At 41.2% G+C, this 25,921-nt stretch overlaps 1 protein-coding gene across 2 annotated transcripts; it reads right to left on the bottom strand.

The window, feature by feature from the left end:
• Positions 1-341: 341 nt before the first annotated feature.
• QSOX2 (quiescin sulfhydryl oxidase 2) lies at positions 342-24,303 on the bottom strand. 2 transcript variants are annotated; one of them, XM_030286448.4, is made up of 12 exons: positions 23,818-24,303; positions 18,918-19,018; positions 17,687-17,735; positions 16,452-16,560; positions 16,167-16,257; positions 15,425-15,570; positions 14,752-14,895; positions 12,891-13,020; positions 10,991-11,113; positions 9,762-9,912; positions 6,081-6,269; positions 342-3,940 (listed from the first exon to the last, which is right to left on the bottom strand). In XM_030286448.4, the coding sequence occupies exons 1-12, from the start codon at positions 24,161-24,163 to the stop codon at positions 3,390-3,392; spliced, it is 2,130 nt and encodes a 709-aa protein (XP_030142308.4). In that variant the 5' UTR covers positions 24,164-24,303; the 3' UTR covers positions 342-3,389. The 2 variants fall into 2 exon arrangements, with proteins under 2 accessions (XP_030142308.4, XP_030142310.4); XM_030286450.4 differs by having other exon boundaries at positions 16,452-16,557; positions 23,818-24,274.
• Between the last annotated feature and the right edge of the window lie 1,618 nt (positions 24,304-25,921).

Raw genomic sequence — 25,921 nt, 5'->3', positions numbered from 1 at the left:
CAGGGGCTGTGTCCCACTCGGGACAGAGGGCAGGGGCTGTGTCCCACTCAGGGGCTGTGTCCCACTCGGGACAGAGGGCAGGGGCCGTTTAGGAGCTTCTGCCATTTATAAAAAACAACCATTAATAAAAAGCAACCCACTCAAATGTTTCTTTATTCCTGGTTTATTTTCTCTTCCCTCCTTCAGATTCCTCAGCAGCTCCTGAGAAGTCTGGGCTTAAAAATACACCTCCACAAGATGATGGATCTGGTTTATCGTGGACATGTTCATGAGCTGTCCTGGCAATAAAGCTCACCTCAAAACAATTTGCAAACACAGGTAAAGAGCCAAAACGCATCCACTTTGCCCAAACGTTTGCAGTTTATTTTAAACAAGCACATTAATTTACAGTTTAGTACAAAACAGTCACTTTTCCTCCCAAGAGAGGAACGAGACAGTAAAAACCCAACCCAAACAGAACAGACTTGGAAATGTCAAGTTATTGACTTCAAATAAATAGAACATTTAAATTACTGAAATGGTATTGTCACTATTTTCAACACCTCATGTGCAACACCACACCTGGGACTTTTGTTCCCATCCAGCTCCGTGCAGGAACAGCAGGGTGGATGCACTGCTGGATACAGAAAATTAGGAGTTCTCACAAATAACTTAATTGGGTTTCTTTAGCACTTGCAGCCTTCGTCTCTCCTGACACATTCAATTCCTTTTATTTTAATATTTCCTATTTGAAAACATCCCAAGAGCAAAGAAAGCTCCATGAATCACAAAGGGCCAAGTGACTGCCCCCAGCACAGCACGATTCCCACAGGGAAGTGGCATTGCAGGAACCTCTGTGGACAAGACACCACACAAATAAACCCTCCAAGGCTCAGCATGTGGGGCTTGGAGACAATTTTAAAATCAGAGACTTTCCTGGCAGCATCCCCCATGTCCCAGCACAGACTGTATTGTTACAGAGACATACAATGGTATAATTTGTCATTAGAAAGCCAAAAATAAACCCAAGCAAACCAAGATTTGCTCAAGTGAATTCAAAGTCAAGAAAACCTTCCCAGATGAGGACATTGAAGTGAAAGCCTTGGCTGGCTCACTGGCAGAAGCTGGAGCATCAACATGGACAAGCAACATCTTAATTTCATTAATTTCATACTTTCATACTCTGAAGAGACAAAAAAAGCCACTGAAGTTGGAGTATTTATTCATTTTGTTGTGTTTGCAGCGGGGTTGCAGCAATGTGGAAGTTAAATGTGTGTAGCAAAATCCCCAAACTTTATTCCAAACCCACATTTGCTGCTTTTTAACGGCAAAATCATCCCTACAAACTCCCAAGGCCTTTTGCTTTTGTGTGCAGATGAAAAAGAGCAGAATGAGTCAAAGCTTATGAAACCAGGTCTATGTACTTGTTAGAATTCTAAACAACTAATGACTGAATTTCAACTTGAGAATGTGCAATACTGAGAGCAGGAATGAACTAGCTCAACATTGCTGAGCTGGGTTAGATTTTCCTGGTGTTTGGATTTCCTTTTAAAGCCAAGTCTCCTTGCTGGAGGGCTGAGAACATCTCAAAGTTACCTGATTTTCAAAAGTCAGTGTGGAATCTCCAGGTTTTCCTCTGAATGAGCCTGGCCCTGGGATCTCTCACAGGATTCCAGCTCAAACTCTGCCCCGATGAGCCTGGACCCCCTTCCCCAGAGCTCACACCACCCTTGTGCTTGCAGGGGGTTTGACTGTCCGAGCCCAGCTGCTCTAAGGATGGGAGTCGTAAATTCCTAAAGAGGAAAGACCCAGGATGGTTCCTTCTGCCAGAACTCTGGAATTCTGAGGGTCCTCTAAGGGCACAGCCCCAGCCCCTCTGCAGGAATGTTGGACTGACAGGGTCATGGGAACTGAGATTTCTTCCTCTGACACGTTCACAGCAGCCCCAGAAAGTTGTTCCTCTCTGTGGGTGTTACTGTGATGAACCTCAGCTACAGGGGACAGAGAATCTTTGCAGCTCAGTTCTGTCATTCCAACTGGGTGCTGCAGAGACCTGTCAGAAACACTCAATTTTGTGAACAGCCAATATTTGATTATGAAAAAACAACCCTGTGGAGTTTCTGTGCTTTTTTGTTGCCAGGCTTCAAACTTTCTATGCTGGGGATAGAATGGAATAAATCCAGGGAATTGGCCAGGCACTCCTTATTCCTTCTCATGTAACAGAGGAGCCAGCAAACCTTCAATTAAATTAAAAGTTGCAAATGTAGAATTGAAAGGAAAAGCCTTTTTATATAACATAATTAATCTGGAGAACTCACTGCCACGAGAAAACATTGAGGCCAAAACCTATTAGGATTAACGAAAGATTAGGTAATGGATAACTAGAACATGCTCAATTACATTGGATAGGATTATAAACTTCACTATCCAGGACGTGAATTATCCCCCCCAGCCAGGATCACTGCAACTCCTACTCGCAAGGATGATTTTGTAATATTTTCATGATTTCTTCTCACTGCTGCTCCAAGGACTCCACACTGAGCTGCAGAGGGAACTGGACATCCCAGAATGGGGCAGCTCTGGTTGGAAATACCAAGGGAAGTGTTAATTGCTCTCTTGTGATGGAGAAACTCAACAGAAGAAACTCACTATTTGTAGATTTTCCAATCTGTTCTGCCACAATAACATAAATCTTGCTGTCCTTCACTAAAAACATTGTTTTCCTTTCCTAGAGTTCATCAGAATTGGTTTCCACCTGGACAACACCATAATTACTTAGCATTCCGAATCAGGCTGCTAATTGTGCCCCAAAACTCTCATCCTAGTGATGACACACACATATCCTTGTCTGGAATGCACCAGAGAACGGATGAATGATTTGAAGATGAAATGCTTCCTACTTTAAATATGTAAATAATATTTCGGAAAGTCACAGAGGTTTAGAATTGATTTAATCAGAAGAAAACTCATGTTTCCTGAAAAGAAACATTGGAATTCCTGCTTCTCCCAGTGAAGCAGCCAAGGTACCATTCAGCACTTGGGGAGGTGAAATTAGCTCTGGATGAATTAAAAAAAAAAATAACACCTGACTTGAAAATACACAAAACAATATCCAATTTCCTTCTCCAGCAGGCACAGCAGATTGCATAATGCAATGTTTACTCTGGAAATGAGTAAAGGCTGTTGGGGGGAAGTCATGGAAAAATCTTAACTGCCAAATGCAACGCTCCCGTGCGAGGACATTGACGTGGCCTTGGGCAAAGCCTGGGGATCTCAAGGCCAGCTCCACCTGTTCAGCTGAACACCTTGGGAAGAAAGGGGCCTGACCCAAGGAATACTGCATATAAAATCCCTGATCATAAATATTAAAGCTGTGTCTGGGAGCCAACAGCCACGAACAGCGAGAACTCCTACACCGAGGAACGGTGAGCCTTCACTTTCCAGCGCTTGGACCTCACCCGGAAAAAAAAGTACATGATCATTAAAAACAAGGATGATGCCACATAGAGGATGACACACAGACTCATGTCTAGGTTGGAAAATCCAATCCCTAGGAAGGACACAGCCTGCCTGGTCCCTTTGAGGCTCACGGATGCAGCTGCGCTTTTGCCGCTACCTTGGACAGCTCCAGGATTTCCCATCGGCTTCTGGAACACCCTGGAGCCTGGATCTCCTGGGTTCTCCTTATCCTGGAGCTTCTTTTCTCCATTTCCCCCCGAGTTCTTCAGCAGGTTTTTGTCCTTCCCCTCCCTCGTGTCTCCCTGCTCGTTGTCAGCGGGGTCAGCCTGGCTCTCGGTGTATTTGTAGAGAATATTTTCACTGCTGTAGTGGGACTTCAGGAATTGCAGGACTTGGGCTTCATTCCAGCTGTGCAGCCCTTTGATTTCTTCATGACATGCAGGACAAACGTCTGGAGTTGGCCACTGAACTTTGGGGAATTTTGGATCTTCTGTCAAATCACCTAATTGGGAGGAGATAAATAGAAATGGGAAAAAGTCAGGAGGAATGAAGTGGGAAAGCTGCACCATCAGACACTGCCCAGGGAGCGTTTTCCACTTTCACTGAGGTTGGCATAAAAAGCCACAGCACAATAATTGAATTAAACAAAGACAATCAAAAATGTGGAACTTTTCTCACCAATTCTGACTCTGAACATTTCAAAATACAAACACTAACTCACAATTATTTCCCTTTTCTCACAGTAAAAGCTGAAGCATTTCAATCCCAGCCCCAAATCATGCAATTGCTGCTTTTAGAAGGCAGGAACACACAACAGTCTGGGCCCTGCAGGGTTAACCTGAATTATGGTGCAAAACAAACTGCTCTTTTCACTCCTTAATCCCTGTTTTCTGCCTGGTTTGCAAGAGCAGCTCCAAGGGCAGACACTCAGATTATTTTCATGTTTCTGTGTTGTGAACCATTCCATCCCAAGCTTGCTTTTCCACAGCTCTGCATCATTACCAGAACAAACATTTGCAGTATTTTAAAAGCCATGTTCATGTTTAAGATGTATTTTTCAGCTAAAAAGCAGTCTTTAAATATGTAACACCATCTTGAATTAGATCCTATTTTAACATTTCAGATGCTCACAGCTCTGGCCACGTTTCTGAGCTGAATGCTGCAGCTGGTCTCACACTTTGCTCTAAAAACAATATTTTAAAATGTGAATGCACATAATTTTTAGGAAAAAAAAAGCTTCACCTGGTAAAACCCTTAACTTATTAACCTGATTAGTACAGTAGCACTTAAAATATTTAAAAACAATAATTTTGCGTTTTATTCTTATTTTATTATTTTTATTCTTTTTAAAAGCAGGAAACTTCCCCATGATTTTGCATAAAATAGGGATTCAAAAGACATTTAAAAGTATTTGTCTCCTTGATATTTACGAGCAAAAGAGCAAATTGGCTTTTTTATCCTAAAGATCACCCAGCAATCAATTTGTTTCAATAAAAAATGCAGAAACAAAATGTGTTACAGCATGGTTGCAAACAGAAAACTCCCTGTACTTTGTGTTTTCCTGCCAAAGAGGGAAATGCTGTAAATCCTGTGCAATTCAAAGGAACAGGGAATAATTCAATAGGGCAGAGCCATATCCAGGCACCTCCTGACCCCCACCCCAAGGTGTTTTCATTGACCAAACACAATTTTTCACACAGCACCACAAATACAGATGCAGCTTTTAAGGATGAAAATATATCACTGTCCCACAGAGAAATTTTAGCAAACTGAAAAAGCATAATTTAACATTATTATTTATTCCAGTGTGTTTATACTTCTTACTAAAAGGCTATTTTAGCTGGCTGCTGCATCACCTAAATCAATATCCATGTGAGTTTTCCAATACCTTAATGTTCTAAATAAGTGCATTGCTCCACCACTTGGCAACTCCAAGTCCACAGGAGTTGCCTGTTATAGGAACCAAAATTAGAGGATGTTTTTATTTAATCTCTTATTATTTACTTTTTTTTTCTCCTCAGAGAAAGGAGGCAAACTGTTTGTACTCACAACAGTATTTAATTCTTCATAAATCTTGGGAATGCAGCAGGAGCATAATATGAACACAATGTAGCATATTGAAATTGTAACTAATGCTGCATTACCCAGATCCATAACAGCAGACAGGGATTTAGTGCAAAGAGAAACCAATTTTCTTTAGTGCTTTAGTTACTTGATACCTCCATAACAGAATGGATTAAACACAACCAGTATTTTAACAGCACTTTCAGCTGAAAACACAGGGAGCTGGAGGGGGCACAGATTTCCTTTATACAGCAATTTTATTTTATTCATTGTTATTTATTCATTATTATTTATTTTATTTTATCTGCCAAGAGTTGAGGCTCTTTTATCCTGAGGAAGCCTCTTGTTCAATTGCCATCATTTTCCAAAACAAAACAAAGGCAGGTTTTAACCCTAAACTGCTACAGAAAGAAATGTACTTATTTTTTTATCCACTGCTAAGCAGCTGAATTGCTCCTTTGATTTGCGCTCCAGAAAGAGCCTCACCAGGCAACAGGTGACATCTCAGAAGAAACCATCTCTGAAAATGATGTTTTTCACTTTCCACCAGCTCTGGCTCAGGAGTTTTTCTCCCCTACCTGCCAGCCTGTTGTTCACCACGTTGTGCTTCTCCCAGAGCCACAGGACAGCCTGGTCCAAGCTTTTCACAGAATCCATGGATTCTTTGGCCATCTCCTCAAAGTGCTGACCACAAGCCTTGCACCCAAAGAAGTGCTGGATGTATCTCCTCATGACCTGCAGCACAATTTGGGGGTTGTCCTCAAGACCTGCAAGATAAGGGACAGACACAGCTCCAACAGCAGGAAATTGAAAGGGGGAAGAAGGAAATGAAAAGTTGCTCCATTCTTGTTCCACAGAATTGACACCTGATCTGATATTAATCACTTCTGCAATTTAGAGTGGCTGTTTGCACCAACACACACAACATATTCAGTCTGTACAGCTGTGCTCAAAGCTACCCTGAACACCACAATCAAATAGAAGTCAAGTCTAAAGCAAAAGTCTCAAAGTCTAAAAGCAAAAGTCTAAAAGTCTACAGCAAAATTTCTCCTTTCAGAGTATCTTAAAATTTGAGGGGAAGACCAAACTTAGTTAATGAAAACCAGACATTATTTTTATCAGAGAACATTGTGAAATTGTTAAAATACGCAAAATACACACTTTCTGTATGCCACAACTCCTGTGGAATTAGGGACTTTCTCCAAGCTCTCACCCAATAACTAAATGAATGTTTATATTATGCATTCACCTCTATATTCATGCCCAGGCACTGAAGTTATGGGGATTTTGCTACTGAAAAATCAAGAGTCAAACCCCCTCTGGTGAGTCCTGCACAGAGTGCCTGTGAGGGTTGTTTGTTACTCCACAATTCTGAGGAATTAGAGAGCACCACAATCTCATTAGAGTTATTAATTCCATGGCTTTTTTGGCTCTGAATGCACAGAGCAACTGCTGAGCAACACTTTGGAGAATAAACCAGGAATTCCTCCTAAAATAAACACAAACACGTGATTCTTTTTATAACATTCACAAAAAGATAATGCAAAAGAATTATGAATTCAGCAGGAAAATGAGGCCTGCACAGGTTGAGAACTTTGTGGCCTTTCTTGTGTCAGCAAGTAGCTCTTTACATCTCCAAGTGCCTTGAAAACCTGATATAATTTGTTGAAATCCTAATGGTTTCATCTCTGTCGCGCAGAATTTCTGATTCATGCTTAATTGACCCAGTAAATTATGTCAAAATGTATTTAAAAATGTCCTGTGTGTTACCACAAGCACACACTTGTCAAATTACACACATTTTATGGTGCAGATTGATCAAATTACAGGCTCCTGCTGCTGAACATCACGAGTAATTTACTATTGCTTTGTTTTCTTGGGAAAAAAAATCAACAAAACCTGCTCAAACTATCAGAGCACTCATCTGATATAGATATAGGAAATATATAAATTGTCATCAACATCTCTATTTAGATCAACAGGATATTCTTAAACACAGCAGCAAAAATAAGTCTTTAAAGCCCAAAAGAAATCCTAAAAAACTCTGATTTCTCCTCAGCCATTCAATATCTGTGACTGAACAGACATGTATAAATAAAAGCTATGAGATTAAAGCAGATTAAATTACTACATTAAAAGAAAGGCTCGGAAATTATTTTGGAAGTGAAAATGAATTTCAGTAAGAACAGTTTTACCATTTATACTGAAATATGTATTTAGGAAAAACAACAATAACAAACACAACCAGCAAATTATCTCTTTGTGGAGAAACAAGGGACTCATACACAAATTTAATTTCATCTGTTCTCCTGTGTAATGGTACACCCTTGAAAATTAATTTTGTGAGGAAATCTGTCAAATTCAGCAATAAATGTTAAAAGTGCCAGATAATTTATTATAAAATCCACAAGCCTGTCTTATTCACACCAACACATCCTGTTACCTAAACCCGCATTTCTTGTCATGAAGTGTGCTCAGGAATGATTTCTACAATGATTTTACACATCCTTGGCTGTGAGCAGTTCTGTCCTGAGTTCCTCTGGATCCCTCCTGCTACTCCCACTGCAGGTTCAAATTTCCCCATTCAGCTGAAAATGTACCAAACATAACCCAATAAAATCATTTTATCAAGAAAGCCACAGGGAGTTCACCCAGAGTGCCAGGCCCTCGAGCAGAGGGCACGATCAAGAAAAATACATCTGCTTCAGAAAGAAAACAATTGCAAAATGGCTCATTTTGTTTGTTTTTCTCTTATCAGCCCCGAGATGAATCTTCTATTAACATCTGCCATGTATCATTGTGTAATCCTCCTTTTCTCTTTCCTCCCAAACTACTGCAATTCAGGGTAACCCTAATCTTTAAAGTGGACAAGAACCATAAAACCCTACCTGTGGTGGGAAGGATTAGGGAGTACATCATGCTTTTTAGTAGATGGGATTTAAACAAGCAATAAGGAGAGGAAAACCTCCCAAGACATAATCCCACAGTCTCAGACTGACCCAATTCTTTCACCATAAGAAGTGATCATCACATATCTGGCCCGATTTACAGCCAGGGTTAACTGTGCCAAAGAGTTCTCAGGTTCTACAATGTATTTTTAACTTCAGGCTCATGCCTGAAACACACAATTTGAGGGGCAATTTTGTGTAGTTAAATATTAAGATTTTTTTTTTTTTTTTAAGATTTAATCAGAAGACTTTAGGACTAAAAGGGGAACTTTAAGTTATGCAGGATCCTGCTGAACAGCTCAAAATCATCTAGCACAAACCCCTCAAACTCACTGGGCAGTGAATGCACTAAATGGAAGAAATTCAATCTACTGCCCTGTGAACAACAAACAAAACAGAAACAAAAGCCAACAACAGAATGATTTGCTATCAAAAAATGCCTGTTCTGCAGGAGAATTATTCAGATTTGAAGGATTTTCACTCTGACTGCAAATACTTGACAAATATATGGATGGAATCTGAAATGGATGTAATGTGAAACAATAAAATCCTTTTAAGCATACAATCAACTGGTAAATGGAAAATTTTGGAGTTTTACGATGTCCATGTAGAATTCCCATATTCCTTGGAAAAGACATTTAAAAGGCTTTAAATGAAAACTAAATAGAACTGTAACCAAACAAAACACTGTCCTGGCAAGAATAAAAACCAAATTTTAGCATTAGTGATTCTATTTCAATTGGGTGAGGAGAATAGATTTTATAACCAGCATGTTTCTTAAACAGGAATCATCACCAGAATATTAACACTCAGCTTCACATGATGCTGCAAGTCTAAAAATGAGCAATTTTACAGAGTGCTGGCAAAGTTGTAAATCACTGCAGGGATTAATGACAGGTACATTCAGCTGAAAAAAAAATAAACCAAAAAGTCGTAACATTCAGTATTTAAGAAATAATATTACAGAAGGATCAGCTAATGGCTGTACATCTTTTATAGCTACTGAGCTGTATGGTAAAATCTAATTTTCCTCAAATTTCACTCCCAGTGCAACCTCAGGTAACCTGAATCATTTTCATCCCTTTTCAGGGAGCTCAAAATTTCTTTGTTTGAAATTCTCTTTTTCTTTTTTTTTTTCCTTTTTCTGCTTTATTACTCGCAGCTTTAGGGCCACACACTTTATTTAGCACATTTCCAAACCTTCCTGCTGCAGCCAAGCTCTGACCCCTGCTGGTGCAGCCTTGCAGCCACTCTCCTCCACAAACTGATTCCTTGAGGATTTACACATCAAAAAAAATATTTGCTGCTCACCTGTGTTTAGCAAAGCTTTTGGTCTCAGTGCAGCCTGAACGGTGAGGGTATGGAACAGCTTCCAGAGGGAGCAGCTGTAGCCCCTCAGCTCTGGTCTGCTGCCCTGGCAGCCAACCCACTGGACTTTCCTGGGGAGAAATATCCCAGAAATCTGCAAAAAAAGATATTTATTTAAGGTATGTGCTGCTCTAGGTCATAAATGTACCACTGAGTGTGGCAGCACTGCTGATCCCACAGTGTGAAGGTTAACTCATGTTAACCTTCTTATAACATGGAATTGAGGTGATCCAGGGTAAAGAACAATAAATGACTTTCTGCACTGGTTAATCAGTTCATACTTCAGGCAAACAAAAATCCTCATGTCTCAAATACTCTGAATCATCATCATAAAATTCATCCCTTTTGGAGAAAATACAAATTGTTCAGTCATTGACATCAAACCTACTAAAATCAGTCTGACAGAGCACACAAAGTAGTTTAACCTGTGAAGATTTTTTTTTTAAGAACACAACACACAAAAATATTCCCAGCTTCTCTGGGCACATCCAAATTTCCCTATTACTCCATAAGGTTTACATGATTTACAGTGTAAAGCCTTAACTGGCTGTAAAATTCCCTATTATTTCTTCTTGGAACAAACCTTATTCATTGCACCTGAAATGCCGTGCAAGATTTTAGTTTCTGAGACTTCTCTCTCCTTTTCTTAGAACACACAGGAGGCTTTCAAATTTCAGACAGAAATAGGGAAGAAATTGTGAAGTTCTGAGCAAAGACAACCCTATGACAGGGCTTTGCCAAAGCGGGATGGGATTCCAGCAGGGAAATCAGAGAGTAGTTTGGGGAAACTCTTCAGGAATAATGCACATTTCAGTGGGTTAATTTCCCATCACTTAAACCCTGACCTTCATGAGAATCCTGCTGACAGCAGGCACAGCAAAATCAGAAATATCCTCTGGGAATCTTGCATCCCTGGGGATGACATTAGGGAACAAGTGTTGCTTGCTCATTATAAAACCCAGCCAGGATTGCATGCTTCAATTCTCTCATTTCAATTTCTTTATGTGGATGTGGGTTGTTTTTTCCTGCTAATGACTTCACTTTATTTTCATGTTAACCTTCTTATAACTCCATTATGACTGGGGGAGCAGCAGTAAGTGATGTCTTAGACTGATACAGAATCTTATCCTTTCCTAATGCCCTGTTTTATGCTGGAACTGGGAACAGCTTACCCGCATTTTGTTGTTGACCAGATCCAGGATAGCATCATAAGGGATTTTGTCTAATGGAAGGCTCACCAGCCACTCCTGCAAGGTCTCTAACAACTTCACCACAGGCTGACGGCCAGGAAAAAGCTGAGAAAAATAAAAAAAACAAAGAAGAAAACATTTTCAAGCACAGATTTCATTAGCAACATGACTCTCTTGGTTTTATCCAAACGTTTTTGCCATCTGTAAAATGCTTCATTTTGTTTTTCTGAGGAGCAAATTGTTCTGCTTTCGGTAAAAAGCCAGCTGACACCAGCTTTTGCTTACAAAATTCAACGTGTTTTTTTTGTGCAAAATGTTAAAAATTAAGCAGGCAGGAATGCTACAGAACAACTTGACATTACCTAGGATTTCACATTAAGATAATTCAGTTCAGAATGTTGCTCAAAACACCTCAGTGAAACAGAGAGGCTGAAATGCTTCTCATTTTTGGAAGATCAATCACAAAAATTAGTTCTTTTTAGTCATATTTCTGTAAGTTTAGGAGTTATTATCCAGAAGAAGACCTTCCTTTCATGTGTAACAGTGATTTCCAAAGTGATCTGGAATCAGGGACTTCCTTAACTCAGAACTCACAGGAGCCACAGCCTGGCAGATGAGTGTGAGGAACTGCAAATAAGTGGTAAGGCCATTATTTTACAGCAGAAATGCTATTTTGTTTAATAAGGGTTAGAATTATTACAGAATTAAGTCAAGTATCTGCCATTCTTTAGGACCCTTCCAGAGGGAGCAGGATTTCAGTCATGAAAATTCCCCAAGCAGGAATCAGAGATCTCTGTGCCTTTGGACTGACCATCACTATAAACAGGAGAAAAATACAAAAAAAAATTTCCTAACAGAAAAAAATGCAAATAAAGGATAGGACAGGGGAGGTGGAGATGAGCAGGCACCTAAAAGAGAACATTCCCCATTTATCATCAACAGCCAGGGAATCAAATGACATCAGCTGGCCAGGAAGCACAGGGAAGGACAGAGGATGCTTTAGGGATAATATGATGGAAAGATTACCACCACACTTTCTTAAAGAAATGAGGCCAGCTGGAGATTTCTGACCTCTGATGGCTGCAGGGGGGAGCTGGCTGGCTAAGGAACTGTCTGTCTGATTTTCAGATAAACCCAGATATTTGGAAATGTTTCATATAGGCCTTATTATTCCCTTAAGAGTTATTAATTCACTTGTTAAAAATAAAACAGAGTGTTAGCTATACAGTCAGTAAAAATAAAGATATATTGGTCATTTCAGGAAGCTGGCATTATAAAGCAAAATTATTTTAATTTTTTTCAAGTCATATCACATTACATGTATTTTCTTTTCATGCAAATGTAACACATAAGCATTTTTAAATTTTAAACACTCAATTACATTCAATAGCTCAGTTATTTTTGAATACTTATTTAATCAAAATCAGTACCTCAATTATATTCAAAATTCAGACAGAAGCTACTAACGTCTCTAAATAGAACAGCATTTGCCAAGTATGCATTAATGAAATCCAAAAGTCAAGAATGAAAAACAAAGGTTGTTTAATCCCACTGAGTAACAATAGCTACTTATCCTGAAAATCTGATAAATGGACTATATTTACAGTGTTTGTTCAATATGTTGCAGACTACTTAAGCTTTATTTAATTTTGAGCCCCCTAAGGTGAAATTAAATTGCATTTTAACCCTGTAAGTATGTCAGAACAGCAAACAATACCTCAAAAACAGCCTTTAAATAAACCCACCAAACTCTTTTTTAAGCTACTGAGGATGCACACACTCAAACACTGTGCAAGCCATTTTGAGAGACTTATGTCCCACGATAAATTTTCTGGTGGAGTCACTTCATCTTCACAAATAATCAAAGCCCAGAAGTGCCTACCTTGGCAGAGATGGTGACAAAGTCCTTGAAGGTTTTTAGCTCAGCTCCCTCGAGTGCCTTGTGCGTGGCCAGCTCCACCCGGAGCAGGAAATGCAATCCTGACTCAAGGTCAGCCATGTAGAGCCTGGACCTGGAACACAATCAATCCTGGGGTGCTCTGGCAGCCTCCTGCCACCCCTTTCCTCACCACTCAGAGGTAAAATTGATGAGAGGAGGTGTCATTAAAACCCCCTCCCCCAGCACTGGCCACCCCACAGTGATTGCAGAGCCCTGCCCAGCCTGAGTTTGGACAACTGAGGCACAACCACACATGAGAAAAGTTTTTTTTATATTTGACTGAATTTTTGCCTCCTAGCCAGCTTTACTTTGTGATGAAATTACAGCCCTGGTGTAAGGAAATTACAGCTTCTCTGCTGGGCTGGCCACAAACAGAAACAGGACATGCTCTGAACAACAGGGATTCTACACAGGGCAGGGGTGCAAACAAGACTGAAAATGTCAGTGCTGGAAAGGACTCAACTAGAAATCCTCTCCCCAGTGCAGCAGTTTTGCTGCAGGTCCTTCACCTCCCAGTTAAAACACAGCAGCTCTCAAGACAAGAGTTCTGACAGGTATAAGTAGACCATATAAACCAAATAAAACATTTTCCAAGTTCCTTCTCACAATCAAATATCTTCATAATTAAACTTGCTTTACAAAGTACAAATGCATCAGGCACAAAGCCCCAGCTTTCAATGCTTTTCAGGCAGTGTGAGACAGAGCAATGGAACTGAACAAACAGAAGTTCACAGAGTTCATACTTCTTGTAAGAATTCAGCAGCACTATTGTTGCTAAAAAACAGAATTAAAAAACACTCATTGAAAAAACTGGCTGCTCCCACCTACTAAATAACATGCAGGAAAGAACATATTAAAAGACAGAATCACCTATAATCATATATACGACAACTATAATTTAATTTAAGCCACAGACTTATTCTGAATTTATCTCCTTAATTAATAAAGTACTCACTTAAGTTATAAAAACCAGCAAAATTCTGCTTCAAGTTTCTTAAATAAAGGGACATCCACATGAATGCAGGAGGTTCTCCAAAAGGATCCTATTTAGGAGATACTTGGAGTGGAGATTCGTGTCAACAAGATTTTGCCTTGCTGGAAAGCAGCTCAATTTAACTAAGTTGTTTTGCTAACTGAATGTTCCATATAAAGTATTTTATAATAGTCACCGAAAGATGACACTAATAGTGTCCATGAAAGGAAAATAAGTATTATATTAAAGCACTCAGTCCCACATCTTTTCCATCTAAAGATGCTAAGGGATTATCTCTCTGCAAAGGCTTTGCACCCTTCTCTCAAAGAGGGAAAGAGGGTGAAGATAAACCTCAAAGGATTTGGGGTGATAAACATCTTTTACAGTGACTTTATTATTTGCCATTACACTTGCATTTGACAAGCCCTTTTCAGTGGGCACTGTTGCACTATTGCACACACAGAGAATTTCCTACAGAAATGTTACAGCTTGGAATTTCACCATGTATTTTTCCAGGGACACTGATCACAGGTAGTGGGTGTTAAGTCCTTGGATTTTCAAGGCAACTGAAAATTTCACAACACTTCTGGTAAAAACATTCTTTCCAGAGCAGTGCAGACATTTGCTGCTAAAACCAAAATACCTCAGTAATTTCACCTGTGAATTGTTTGAAAAGCTGCTCACAACTGAACTGAATAGAGTGAAATGAAGTAAAATATGGAACTACACTAGGATTTTAAAATAAATTACAGCACATCTTCCCACGTGGCAGGAAAAAGCTGCAGGTAATTCTTAGTAAACAAATTTATAAAAATCAAGGGCATCACTTACTTATCAAACTCTTTCCACACCTTGATTTCTGTGCTCTCCTCTTTGTTTTCTGGAGCAGGCAGCTGCAGTGGCAAAAGGAGTTTTTTCCTTACACCTGGCAGTGACTTCAAATATGAAGAAAAGAAAGACCGTAGAGGCTTCAAACTGCAAATGGACAAAGACAGATCACTTTTAATCTCAGACTAAGTGAATATCCAAAGCAAATAACTATATTTATAAAATAAACTATTCACTTTGGTTTATGTTTTACAGTCGTAGTGCAGCATGGCCTGTTTAGATAAAAAGTGAAAAGAAATAATGTTCAATTTATGAATAACAAATCACTTGGTTCAGGGGTGTGAAATTCTGTTCAAAATAAGGACAAATAATATTTATCCAAATGTCAGTTCATGTTACACAAGAAATGTTTTTTTTTTAAGAACTTTGATGCTTCATTTATTTTTTCCACTTTTATTCCAAAGTTTTATTCCTTCCAAAATATCACAGTAATAAACTGAAGCTATAAATAGGCAACAGTGATACGTAAAAGCAGTATTAGGTCTTTTATTGATAATATAGGGAACACACAAGTTCAAGCAGTACAATGGATTGATGAGGTGTCAGAACATCAAATCCTGACATTTTTATAAGTTAAGTGAACCTCCCCATAACCCTCTGACTGATAATTACTTACTTGTTAATTAATCCATGGCTGCCATTGGGCTGTATCAGGTAGCACGAGGGGACTGAGGTGACCCCCAGTTTCTCCAGGAAAGGTTTATCAAAATTCAACGCTCTCCTCACCACGATGTTTTCATATTGGACCAAGTCTAAGATAACCTGGGTAACGAGAGGATGCCATGAATTATACATTGTTCAAGGAATAGCCAATCTTGCAGGACAAGACACATAAACAGGTGAAGTGCATCATCCTTTAAGGGCATCATTAAGCTGTTTGCAGGAAGTGCAGCTATGGCTGCTCTGTGCACACAAACAGTTTAACTTAAAGAGATTTACTCTTCTTTAGAAATTATTACTCCTATCTTCCTTTTTTTTTTAATTTTATTTTTTCTTGGCCTAGTCTAGTCTTTTCATCCTTCCATTGGTGATAACATATGGCCTCCTTTTCTTCAGCAGTATGGGAAGGTTTGTCCATTTTGTCTTGTGTTGTAAACACGAAAACAATGCTATTTTCTGTTTCACTAAACCATTCTATAAAGCTCAAATACTACATAACACTAACAAACATTTTTCATCCTGAAAGCAGACTCCACTTTGTGTTAATCAAATTACTCTCTCTTCCCCTCTAACTGTAGATAATAAACAGTAAGATAAAAAGCTGAGGGAGCTGTTGCTTGACCAAATAAGCTCAAATCCAGCTGGTTTATGGTGGCATCCACTCACAGTCCCTCTGTCCCCCACAAGTCCCACGTTACCTCTCGGCCCACGTAGGAGCTGTTGCTCTCAAACACAATGGCTGTGTAGTGGTGGCTGTTCTTGTCAAAAAGAGATGGGAGATCACTGGACCTTTGAGGAAAAGAAAAGTAGTCTAGCACAGAATGCAATACACCCACTGTTACTCATGGGATGTCCCTTCACAATCTCATAGCAGAACTGGTATTAAAAAAAAAAAAAACTTTAAAAATATTTTTAATTTTCTACAGTTTTTTTAATTAACTGAGTAAACAGAGAGCAGCTACATTTGAAAACAAGGAACTTACAACACTGGATCCAGTGGTGGGAGAGCAGGAGGTCTCAGCTCCTGGGAATGGTTCTGGAGGAAGTCAATCATCATCTGACGAAGCGTTTGCAGCTCTCGATCTGCTCCTGCTGGGAATAGGTTCCAAAAAACCACAACCCTTCAGAAAACTGAGAAAAAATGACTCACACGAAGGTTTGCAGTGCATGCTTTTCTGTGTCAGGTTTTTGCTTTAAATTCAGACTTAAAACTGAGCATACTATTTGGCAGAAGAAAAGGAACTAGTAGGAATCCTACTTGTTGTAGGATTTCATTTTAATGTTGCTGTAAGATCATATTTAAAAGCTGTCATCCCACCCTAAAATTAACAAAACCTCAAGATTTTTTCAAATGTATCCATCTGCCTGCCTTGCTGATTTTCTCTTCAAACAATGCTTGATTCTCAATGTGAATATTTTCACAGCAGTTGCTGTGGGCAACTTCAGCAAGATAATAACCACAAATTAAAATCTGCCAAGGTGTATCATTCCTACCAAATGGAGAGCCCAAAAAGCCACTGAACAAGAGGAAATAACTGAAGTGTGAGAATATTTAATTTGCTCAAAAAAAAAAACCAACAAAACACATTAAAAAGCAGAAAATACTTTAAATGCCCAAGAGGTAAAACTAAGGTTCTCTTGTACAGAAAGGGTTAATGGTGCAGGTGGTCTCTCTTCTGACCTCTGGCCTTTTAAATGTTCATCCATGGAAAGGGACAACATTACTTTTGTCCCAGACAAACCACCTCAAGCTGTGATCCTGACAAACCCTGGGATAAGCCTATTTTCAGGGAGTCACCATCTGAATAGGGGCTCTCCCAGTGCACCTCAGGATGCCTGGAAAGTGGCTGAGGGATCAAAAGTCAGGATTGAGCAAATTTGATCTCATGCTGATGAGGAGTGTGGTGGGAAAAAAGGGATTAAAAAACTAACACGCCATTGTTAATTGTTAAAAAATAACAATTTGTGAAAATTAAGAGCTACATTAAAAAAAAAGGAACGTGATTCCTAAGTTTCTTGGAGAAATGTTTTGCCTGCCTAAAATTCTGATTAACACTTCATAGAGTACTTGAAATATTCTGTTTTAAAGAGCTATTTAGTGTTCACCCCACCCCTGTCCAAAGGAATTGACAGGCAAGGGGATTTTGCTGGTTGTGTGACACAGCCCTGGCTGACAGGAAAACTACTCTGGGAATTTCTCACAGTAAAATATTCTTACCTTGGTAATTTTCTCCAGTTGTGAACTGCTTTGTAAATGCTTTGAAGTACTGTGTGGGAGAAGAGAAAAGTCACTGTATCAGACAAAAAAGCCCAGTTTAAGAACAAAAATGGCTTTCAAGAGTTTTTTACTTTCACAGCTCTAACTACAAAATATTTTTATTTATCTGCTCAGGAGACACTTTTCCCTCTTAGCCTGAGAGCTCCAAAAAGCTGCTTCTCACCTACCTCAGGGCAAGAGGAAAAATTCTTTAACACATAATTCAATGGTGTGTATTGATCCTGCACTAAAAACATTAACCCAAACATAAATGAACTGATCACCAGATCAGTGCTACCAACTGTGTGTGTACTTGAAACACTATTCACATTTTCCCAACTCCCTCCAGTGGTTAAACAGGAGATCTAAGGGAGCTTGGCTGCCTTCTGCTACAAAAAAATAACATGGAAAAGATTCAGTGTTTAATAAAGAGGATATAACAATTTACACTTAAAAATTTGGAAAGTAAAAGAAAATAAAAATATTTGTTTTATTATCAGGGTAAAAGATCACAAATCCTACACTGAAATGTTTCCTGTTCCCTCTCCTGTCATCACAAACAGTTTATTCAACTCTCTCCATCCACCACATTTTGCTCATACTTAATAATGTGATTAATTCAGACTGACTGAGAAGGTAAAAATTGCATTTACACTTTAAAATGAACAATGGCAGATACTTCTGGCTAGCACGGCATTCTCTTTAAAAGGCACTTTAAGCATTCTATTATGAAAAATATTATGAAATTAATCACAAAAATAGCGAAGGATATATCAAGAGTAAATTTTTAATTGGTCATGCAATCACTGTTTTCATGAGGCAATATCAATGTGTTCCCTTTACTTTCACACACCAAAACTAAAAACATTATCCTGTAATTCTGAATTTGAAAAATATTTATACAAATGGTTATTATCTAATAAATCTATTGAAGCTAGGGATTATATACATGTAATAACATGATACTTTACAGAATTATATCTTCTTTCAATAAGAATTTTTCAGAACCGAATTACTGCTCAAAACAGCTGCATCAGCTCTTGCATTCAGCAAAACCCCCTCCAATTAATCCTTTTATCAACTCTGCAGTTTTCTCAGCAAAGCAAAACTCCAGCTACAGAACAATGAGTTACAGAGTTTAGTTACTAGAAAACATGCATCATTTGCCTAAGGCAGGATGTTCTGCACTTACCCTAAGAGTTGGGTAATAGTGAATCCCATATTCTTTGCACGTCTCATAGTTCCCTTCTTCCCCACAGTCCAGCACTCCAACTCTAATTGCAGATTCCCAGTCTGCAAGCAAAGATATCTTTCAATTTTCAGCAGAGTGACCACGGATCCCAGCTGATGAATTACCTTGCTTCCCATGGAAACCAGCAACAGGACTCCGAGATTCCACTGGCATAAAAATCCAGCCCTGGGTCGATTCTCATTTGCCATTCATTTCCATCCCCCAGTGTAATACAATCTACTGATTTTTAAAATAACTAAAACCTCCCTGTTTTTCTTGGCTGCAGCAGTGTTTTCCATGCACCTAAACAAGAGGAATCTCAGCACACAATGCAGCAGATCCAGTGGTGAATCCAGGAAGATAAAATCAGGGCAAATCCAACACTTGCAAGGACCTGGATTGAATTCCTCAGCTTTTCCCATTAGCTGTGCTCATAAAATAGAGCATGCAGAATGCACATAAACTGAATAAGATTCATCCAACAGTTACTCATCCACATGGCTGTCAATTACAAACCCATAAATTTGATGTACCTTGTATTAGAGCTTTTTTAACAAGCTGTTTTTTTTCCAACTTACAGTTTTTTGAGAGGCCTCAGAATTACACACAGCCCCAGTTCATGTAGTGTCTGCTGAAAGCTGTATTTATCTGATAGTATTGTTCAGAAACACATTAATTATACTCCAAAAAATACCTCAGTTTTAAGCAGAGTGTTTAATAGTTAAGTTTAAGCATCACTTTGACTTTCCTTTATAGCAATAACCATGAGAGGTCAAGGATTTCCGTAAATATACTTAAATAACTTCAATAAAAGCTTTCAACTAACTTATAGCTTTTTCCTTCTCTTTTTGCTGGGAATTTATCTTTTTGAGCCAGGCTTTGTTGCAGCAATCACTTCAAGGAAGAACCACTCCAAGACAATCTTTAGACAGTTCCTTTTTAAAGCAAAGTTAAATCAAACCAGCCGTGGGCAGAATTTGAAGATCCCCCACAATTACCAATAAATTTTAAAAAGCATTAAAATTAAACCTGCTTTTATAGCAAAGAGCATGAAAGCTTCATCAAGTTCAAGAGCTGATGGACAGTGGTCTGTGAAATTTAGCCTGACCTTTACTTGTGTTTGGAGGTGGCCAGAGCAGCTGATGGAGAGGTTTGTGCTGAACATGCCAAGAGCTGAGCGGGCACCAGGAGAGCCCTCAAACACGCTGGAGCAGATGGGCACCCATTCACAGCAGCACAAAGGACACAACAGCCCATTTCATCAAATAAAATGCAAAATACAAAAGAAAAGTTTGGCTTCTGGTTATCTCCTTCATTCAACTTTCACCACTCCTCCTCCTTTTTCCACCTGTCTGGATCCTCCTCCTCGCCATGAATGGGAGCTCTCTGAACATAATGCAAATAACCCCGCACAACAAAGCAGCCCCACCCCAGTTAAACACTCGGGTTAGAGAGCACCAGCTGGGATGTGCTGCTTAGCATTCCTGCTGCTGGAAATTGAGCTTTCCCTTTCCAAGGGATGCCAGAGTTGCTGGAGTGCACAGCCAACGCTCCGGAGTTACTGCGTTACTGCAGCCTGGGCCGGCCTTTTAAAAAATGCTGATTAATTTTTAATTAGCATTCGTGGTTTTGGAATACTGCCTCACAAGCGATGGGAAAGAGGCAGATGAGGCATGCATTAACCAGCACAATCCCTATTTATGCTAAACAAGCTGCAGTGGATGACAGGGCTGTGTTGGACAAACTGGAATCCTGCAGGTGGGTCAAACCTCCCACGTGAGAAATGCCAGAGCATCCAGCAGTGAGTTACAAGGAATTCACTTCCTTTCCATAAACCTGGGTGTTTTCCATCAGGAAGTTTCAGTCAGGGAGGTAAAGGGCTCATCACAGGCACCTCTCTCTCACAGCTACTTGAGAGCTGTCTATTTTGACACTTGGCTGTTTCCTGAACAAGGTGACTGCAGTTCCCCACCAAACGTGTTCAAAGAACAGTTTCTAGCAGGAAGTCATTATTGCTGGATTTGAAACAAAACCTGCTAAATCTGGCCAGTTACTCCAAATCCTGAGGAGTGAATTGATTCCGTGTATAATTCACAGGTTGTCCTATGTGGGATTTCCAAAGGTTCGTTACTACACTTAATTCCAGCCTGTGGATATTTTGTTGGATAGACTTAATCATCTTTTAGACAGAAAAAGGATAATTAACTCTAATGGCCACTTTGGCCACTGCCAAAATGTGTGATCAGGAAAGCAGCAGCACTGATTGAGCTCAAAGCCCGTTCTGAGAGGGAGTATCAAAATGAAAACATAAATTACACAAAAGCAAGCACTGATCCTATTTTTCAGGAGGATTATGTTCTGCTGTGAAGTCTGCACTGGTAGTATTGCCAAGATTTAACAAATGAGAAACAAAATTAAAATTAGGTCTATTAGCACAGGCCTTTTTTGGACAAAGCTGTTGCATCAATTTAACTGGGTTTTGTTTGGACACCAAATCAGCAAAGATAACCCAAATGATCTAGGGGTTCCTTAAAGTAAAATGTGCATCCTCAAGGATATCCTTTAATATCCAACAGATGAGTAAATATCTTTGAAAAATAAATGTTGAGACAGATTAAGTGGGCAAAATGTTTCGGGTTTGACTTCTTTGATGAAGCTACCGATGAAAAGTGCAACTGTTCTCAGTCCCCTAAAATCCATTCATCCAACTTGAAAATGGAAATATTTGGCTGACAACACCAAAAGCCACTAGCATTTGCTGGTTGTGCCAATGTCCACAAACATTCAAAATCCACTTTCTAAATGAAACTTTTAATAAAAACTCAGTGAATTAAAGGAGAGAGGCCTTTAACTGATTGCAGTGATACAAGTGCAAAACAGCATCTGCAGGTGAGAAAGAAAATATGTAATTGAAGAAGTCTTTACAAGTTACAAAGGTATCACACTACTGTAATCCCACCTAAATCCCTGTCTTATTTTGACCAAAGCTCTGGCCAGTTTGGGCTCTTCATGCTCTCCACTGCTGTGCTCAAAGACCTCCTTGTTACTTCAAAGTAGATCTAATATTATTTTGGCCATGAGCAGATTAAAGCAGGAGAGAAAATGTTACAAAAACTTATGCAAATTACACAGAAGAAAGTTACTGATTTATAAACGATCATTTCATGCAAGTAAGGAGCATTTGAAGTGCCTCGAAAACCATGACAGTTCTGTGTTTCTCTGCTTTTGAGTTTTTGCTCACCAATCACAATTCCTCAGCATGTGATTGACCTATTTTAGGGTGGGTTTCCATTTCCATAGATCTAAATGTACACCTAATACTTCAGCTACATTTCATGTGAGCTGTTAACACTTTTCAGAGTGTCAGAGAACAGCCAGAGCTTGTCAGCTCCTCTCAAAGTGAAACCATGAATGCATTAAAACTGCTGTATCCATCCTGGAAACATCTCCTGGGTGAAATGTGAATTAAGAGCAGTTTAAAAGCCTTTTCACTGCTATATTAAGCATAACATTTCCTACAAATCTGATCTCAGGTTTCTTCCCCAGCAGAAGTACTGAACTTTAATTGATAGCTCAGGGGCCTGCTTGTTTCCTTACATCTGCAAATAGAGTAAAACTCTTCAGCACCTGCCAAAAAATCTGAGCAGGCTAAGAGACAGCAAGGCAGGTCTCTCAGCATAAGCTGCAGATGCCACCATTACTTTTAAAGTCCCTAATTGATAAATCTGAAAACCTGGTTCTCACTTTGCATAATTTTTATACTACTTTCTGGTGGTTCTTTTCCCACTTTGAGCCCACCCACATTACAGTGAATTTGCAATATATAAATCAAGTGTGTGCACGGCCTCTCCTATACCACAGTATTTTTTGCTTATCTTCTGAAACAAGCTGCTTTCTTTATAAAACATTTAGAAGATAAACATCGTGCCTTCAAGAGTTCAGTGTTCACAGGGTTCACAGGGCCACTTACATATAAACCACACTGCTGTGTGCATGCAAGGTAATGTTTTATGCCTGGATTCCTTCAAAACCTTTAATTTGGAGGTGTGCTTCCACCATCCACCCCTTGCTCTGTCCCATGTGCTATTTTGGCTGTGTGGCACCACTAGAGCAGGGGATGAGAGTGATGCTCACACTCCAGAGCAGGAGATGAGGGTGATGTTCACACTCCAGAGCAGGGGATGATGATGATGCTCACACTCCAGAGCAGGAGATGAGGGTAATGGATGAGGGTGATGCTCATACACCAAAGTATCTCCAGAGCAGGGGATGAGGGTGATGCCACACTCCAGAGCAGGAGATGAGGGTGATGGATGAAGGTGATGCTCACACACCAAATCACCTCCAGAGCAGGAGATGAGGGCGATACTCACCCCAGAGCAGTGGATGAGCGTGATGCTCACACTCCAGAGTAGGGTATGAGGGTGATGCTCACACTCCAGAGCAGGGGATGAGAGTGATGCTCACACTCCAGAGCAGGGGATGAGAGTGATGCTCACACTCCAGAGCAGGGGATGAGAGTGATGCTCACACTCCAGAGCAGGAGATGAGGGTGATGCTCACACTCCAGAGCAGGGGATGAGGGTGATGCTCACACTCCAGAGCAGGGGATGAGGGTGATGCTCACACTCCAGAGCAGGGGATGAGGGTGATGCTCCCACGCCAAGGCACACGGCTCACACAACCCCCGGGCACACGTGGCGTGGCCCACAGGTGACACAGCGCCCGAGGCCCCGCGGTCCCCCAGCCCAGCGCCCCTCGGGGCACCCGCGGCCCTGCACCGGCTCCGGGAGGCCGCAAAGGGCCGCGGCACAGCGGCCGGGCGGCGGGGCCGAGCGCGGTGACCCGCTCCGAGCCTCACCTTTGACGTCCCCCGCCAGCGCTCGCCAGGTGGGCGCGAAGGCGATGCAGTGGCCGCAGGACGAGCTGTAGAACTGCACCACCCAGGCGGCCGAGGAGTTGAGCAGCGCCGGCCGCACGGAGCTGGCCGTCAGCACGGTCAGTGGGTCGTGCCCGGGCTGGTACAGGCGCGCCGTGGCGGAGGCCGCCAGCAGCACCAGGAGTAGCACCGGGAACAGCAGCGGGAGCGGGACCGGGAGCGGGACCGGGAGCGGGAGCAGCGCCCGCCGGCCCCCGCCCGCCGCCGCCATGTTGGGACGCGCGGAGAGGGGCGGGGCGGGGCCGCGCCATAGCAACGCGCCCGCCATGGCGGCACGGCCTGAGGGCAGCGGGACAGCCCCGCGTCCCTGAGGGGAGCGGCGAGCGACCCGTGTTCCTTGGCGGAGCCGGGATCGCCCGTGTTCCTGAGGGGACCGGGAACACGGACCGATCCGTGTCCTCTGAGGGGACCGGGGACACGGACAGATCCGTGTCCTCTGAGGGGACCGGGAACACGGACCGATCCGTGTCCTCTGAGGGGACCGGAGACACGGACCGATCCGTGTCCTCTGAGGGGACCGGGGACACGGACAGATCCGTGTCCTCTGAGGGGACCGGGAACACGGACCGATCCGTGTCCTCTGAGGGGACCGGGAACACGGACCGATCCGTGTCCTCTGAGCGGATCGGGAACCGTCCCGTGTCCCCTGAGGGGAGCGGGGACTGTCCGTGTCTCTGACGGGACTGTCCGTGTCCCTCAGGGAAGCAGGGACCGTCCGGTGTCCCTGAGGGGGGCAAGGACTCTCCGTGTGCCCTGAGCGTTGCAAAATACGGAATATATAAAATTTTTATTTTAAAAGAATGTTTTTTTGATGTTTGATTCAATCCGTGAAACCGCGACCAACAAGCTCCAAGCGTTAGAAAAGCGCTCGTCACTCAGGTGAGGTGGCCAAGCACAGGAACAGGTTGCCCGGGAAGGCTTTGGAGACTCCCTCACCGGGACATTCCAGAGCCATCGGGACACGGCCCTGTGCCCTGTTTGGAGTCTCCCTCACCAGGGACATTCCAGAGCCATCGGGACACGGCCCTGTGCCCTGGGATAACCCTGCTGGACCAGGAGCCTGCACTCCCACACCCACTCTGGCCTTCTGTGAGATCACTCGGTGGCCAAATTGATGTGATCATTTCTATAGAAGGAGAAGTTTTAACTTCACGAGTCTTCTCGCTGAGCAGAGATAAAAGCGGGGCAGCCTTTGGGTCGAGAGCTCTTTCATCCCTAAGCACCTCTCTCCGCAGGGAAAAGCCTCTCTCCTCAAACTGAAGCTCTGATAAAAGGCTCTGTGTAGGTGGTTCGAGAGATGCTCTGTCCTTTCCACAAATTCAGGATGAGCACTAGTAATGGATCTTAGCACCTTTTCACTCTGGCCCAGTATGGAAGTTTTCTTTTATTTCTAAATACAGGCTCAAGAAATTTCATTACCTTAATGAGAAGCAGAAACCCAACAACGTCCCCAGAGAAAGGTTTCAGAGGATTTTAAAATTCAGATAATGAAAGACTAAGGTCTCTGAAAATATAGTTCTTGCTTCTATTGCTCACAAACACTTCTTTTAATCCTTGAAGAACAAGTAGGGAACAAAGGGGTTTAAATTCTTACTTCAGGCCCATCGGGGGAGTTCAGGGTTAGAACTTAATTCATCATTGCTTGTGGCCAACAACCCACAAACAGAACAAGAGTAAAATTCTGCTACTTTTGCCTTTTCCTGACCTTTTCTTTTATTTGACCATTAAATCTAAAATGGTTCAGACACATATCTTTTGATCCATATCCACAGCTACAACCTAAATGGTTTCTTATATCACATTCCCAGTTTTGGGCTTTTCTCTATTTTTTCTGGGTACAGCAAGCAACAAAATAGATGGCTACAATAGCAAAGCCCAACAGCTTCCAAGAACTGAAAAAACTTGTAGCAGCTGCTAATTAGGATTTTAAAAATCTGCAGTGTCCAAGATATTTTAGAGCACATTTTATTTGGAAGAATTGTTAAATGTATGAAGATGAAAGAGATGGATTACAAGAGAATTAAAT

The sequence above is a fragment of the Taeniopygia guttata genome, chromosome 17 (assembly GCF_048771995.1).
Source record: "Taeniopygia guttata chromosome 17, bTaeGut7.mat, whole genome shotgun sequence".
Lineage (NCBI taxonomy): Eukaryota > Metazoa > Chordata > Aves > Passeriformes > Estrildidae > Taeniopygia > Taeniopygia guttata.
This window is presented reverse-complemented; position numbering and strand designations above follow the sequence as displayed.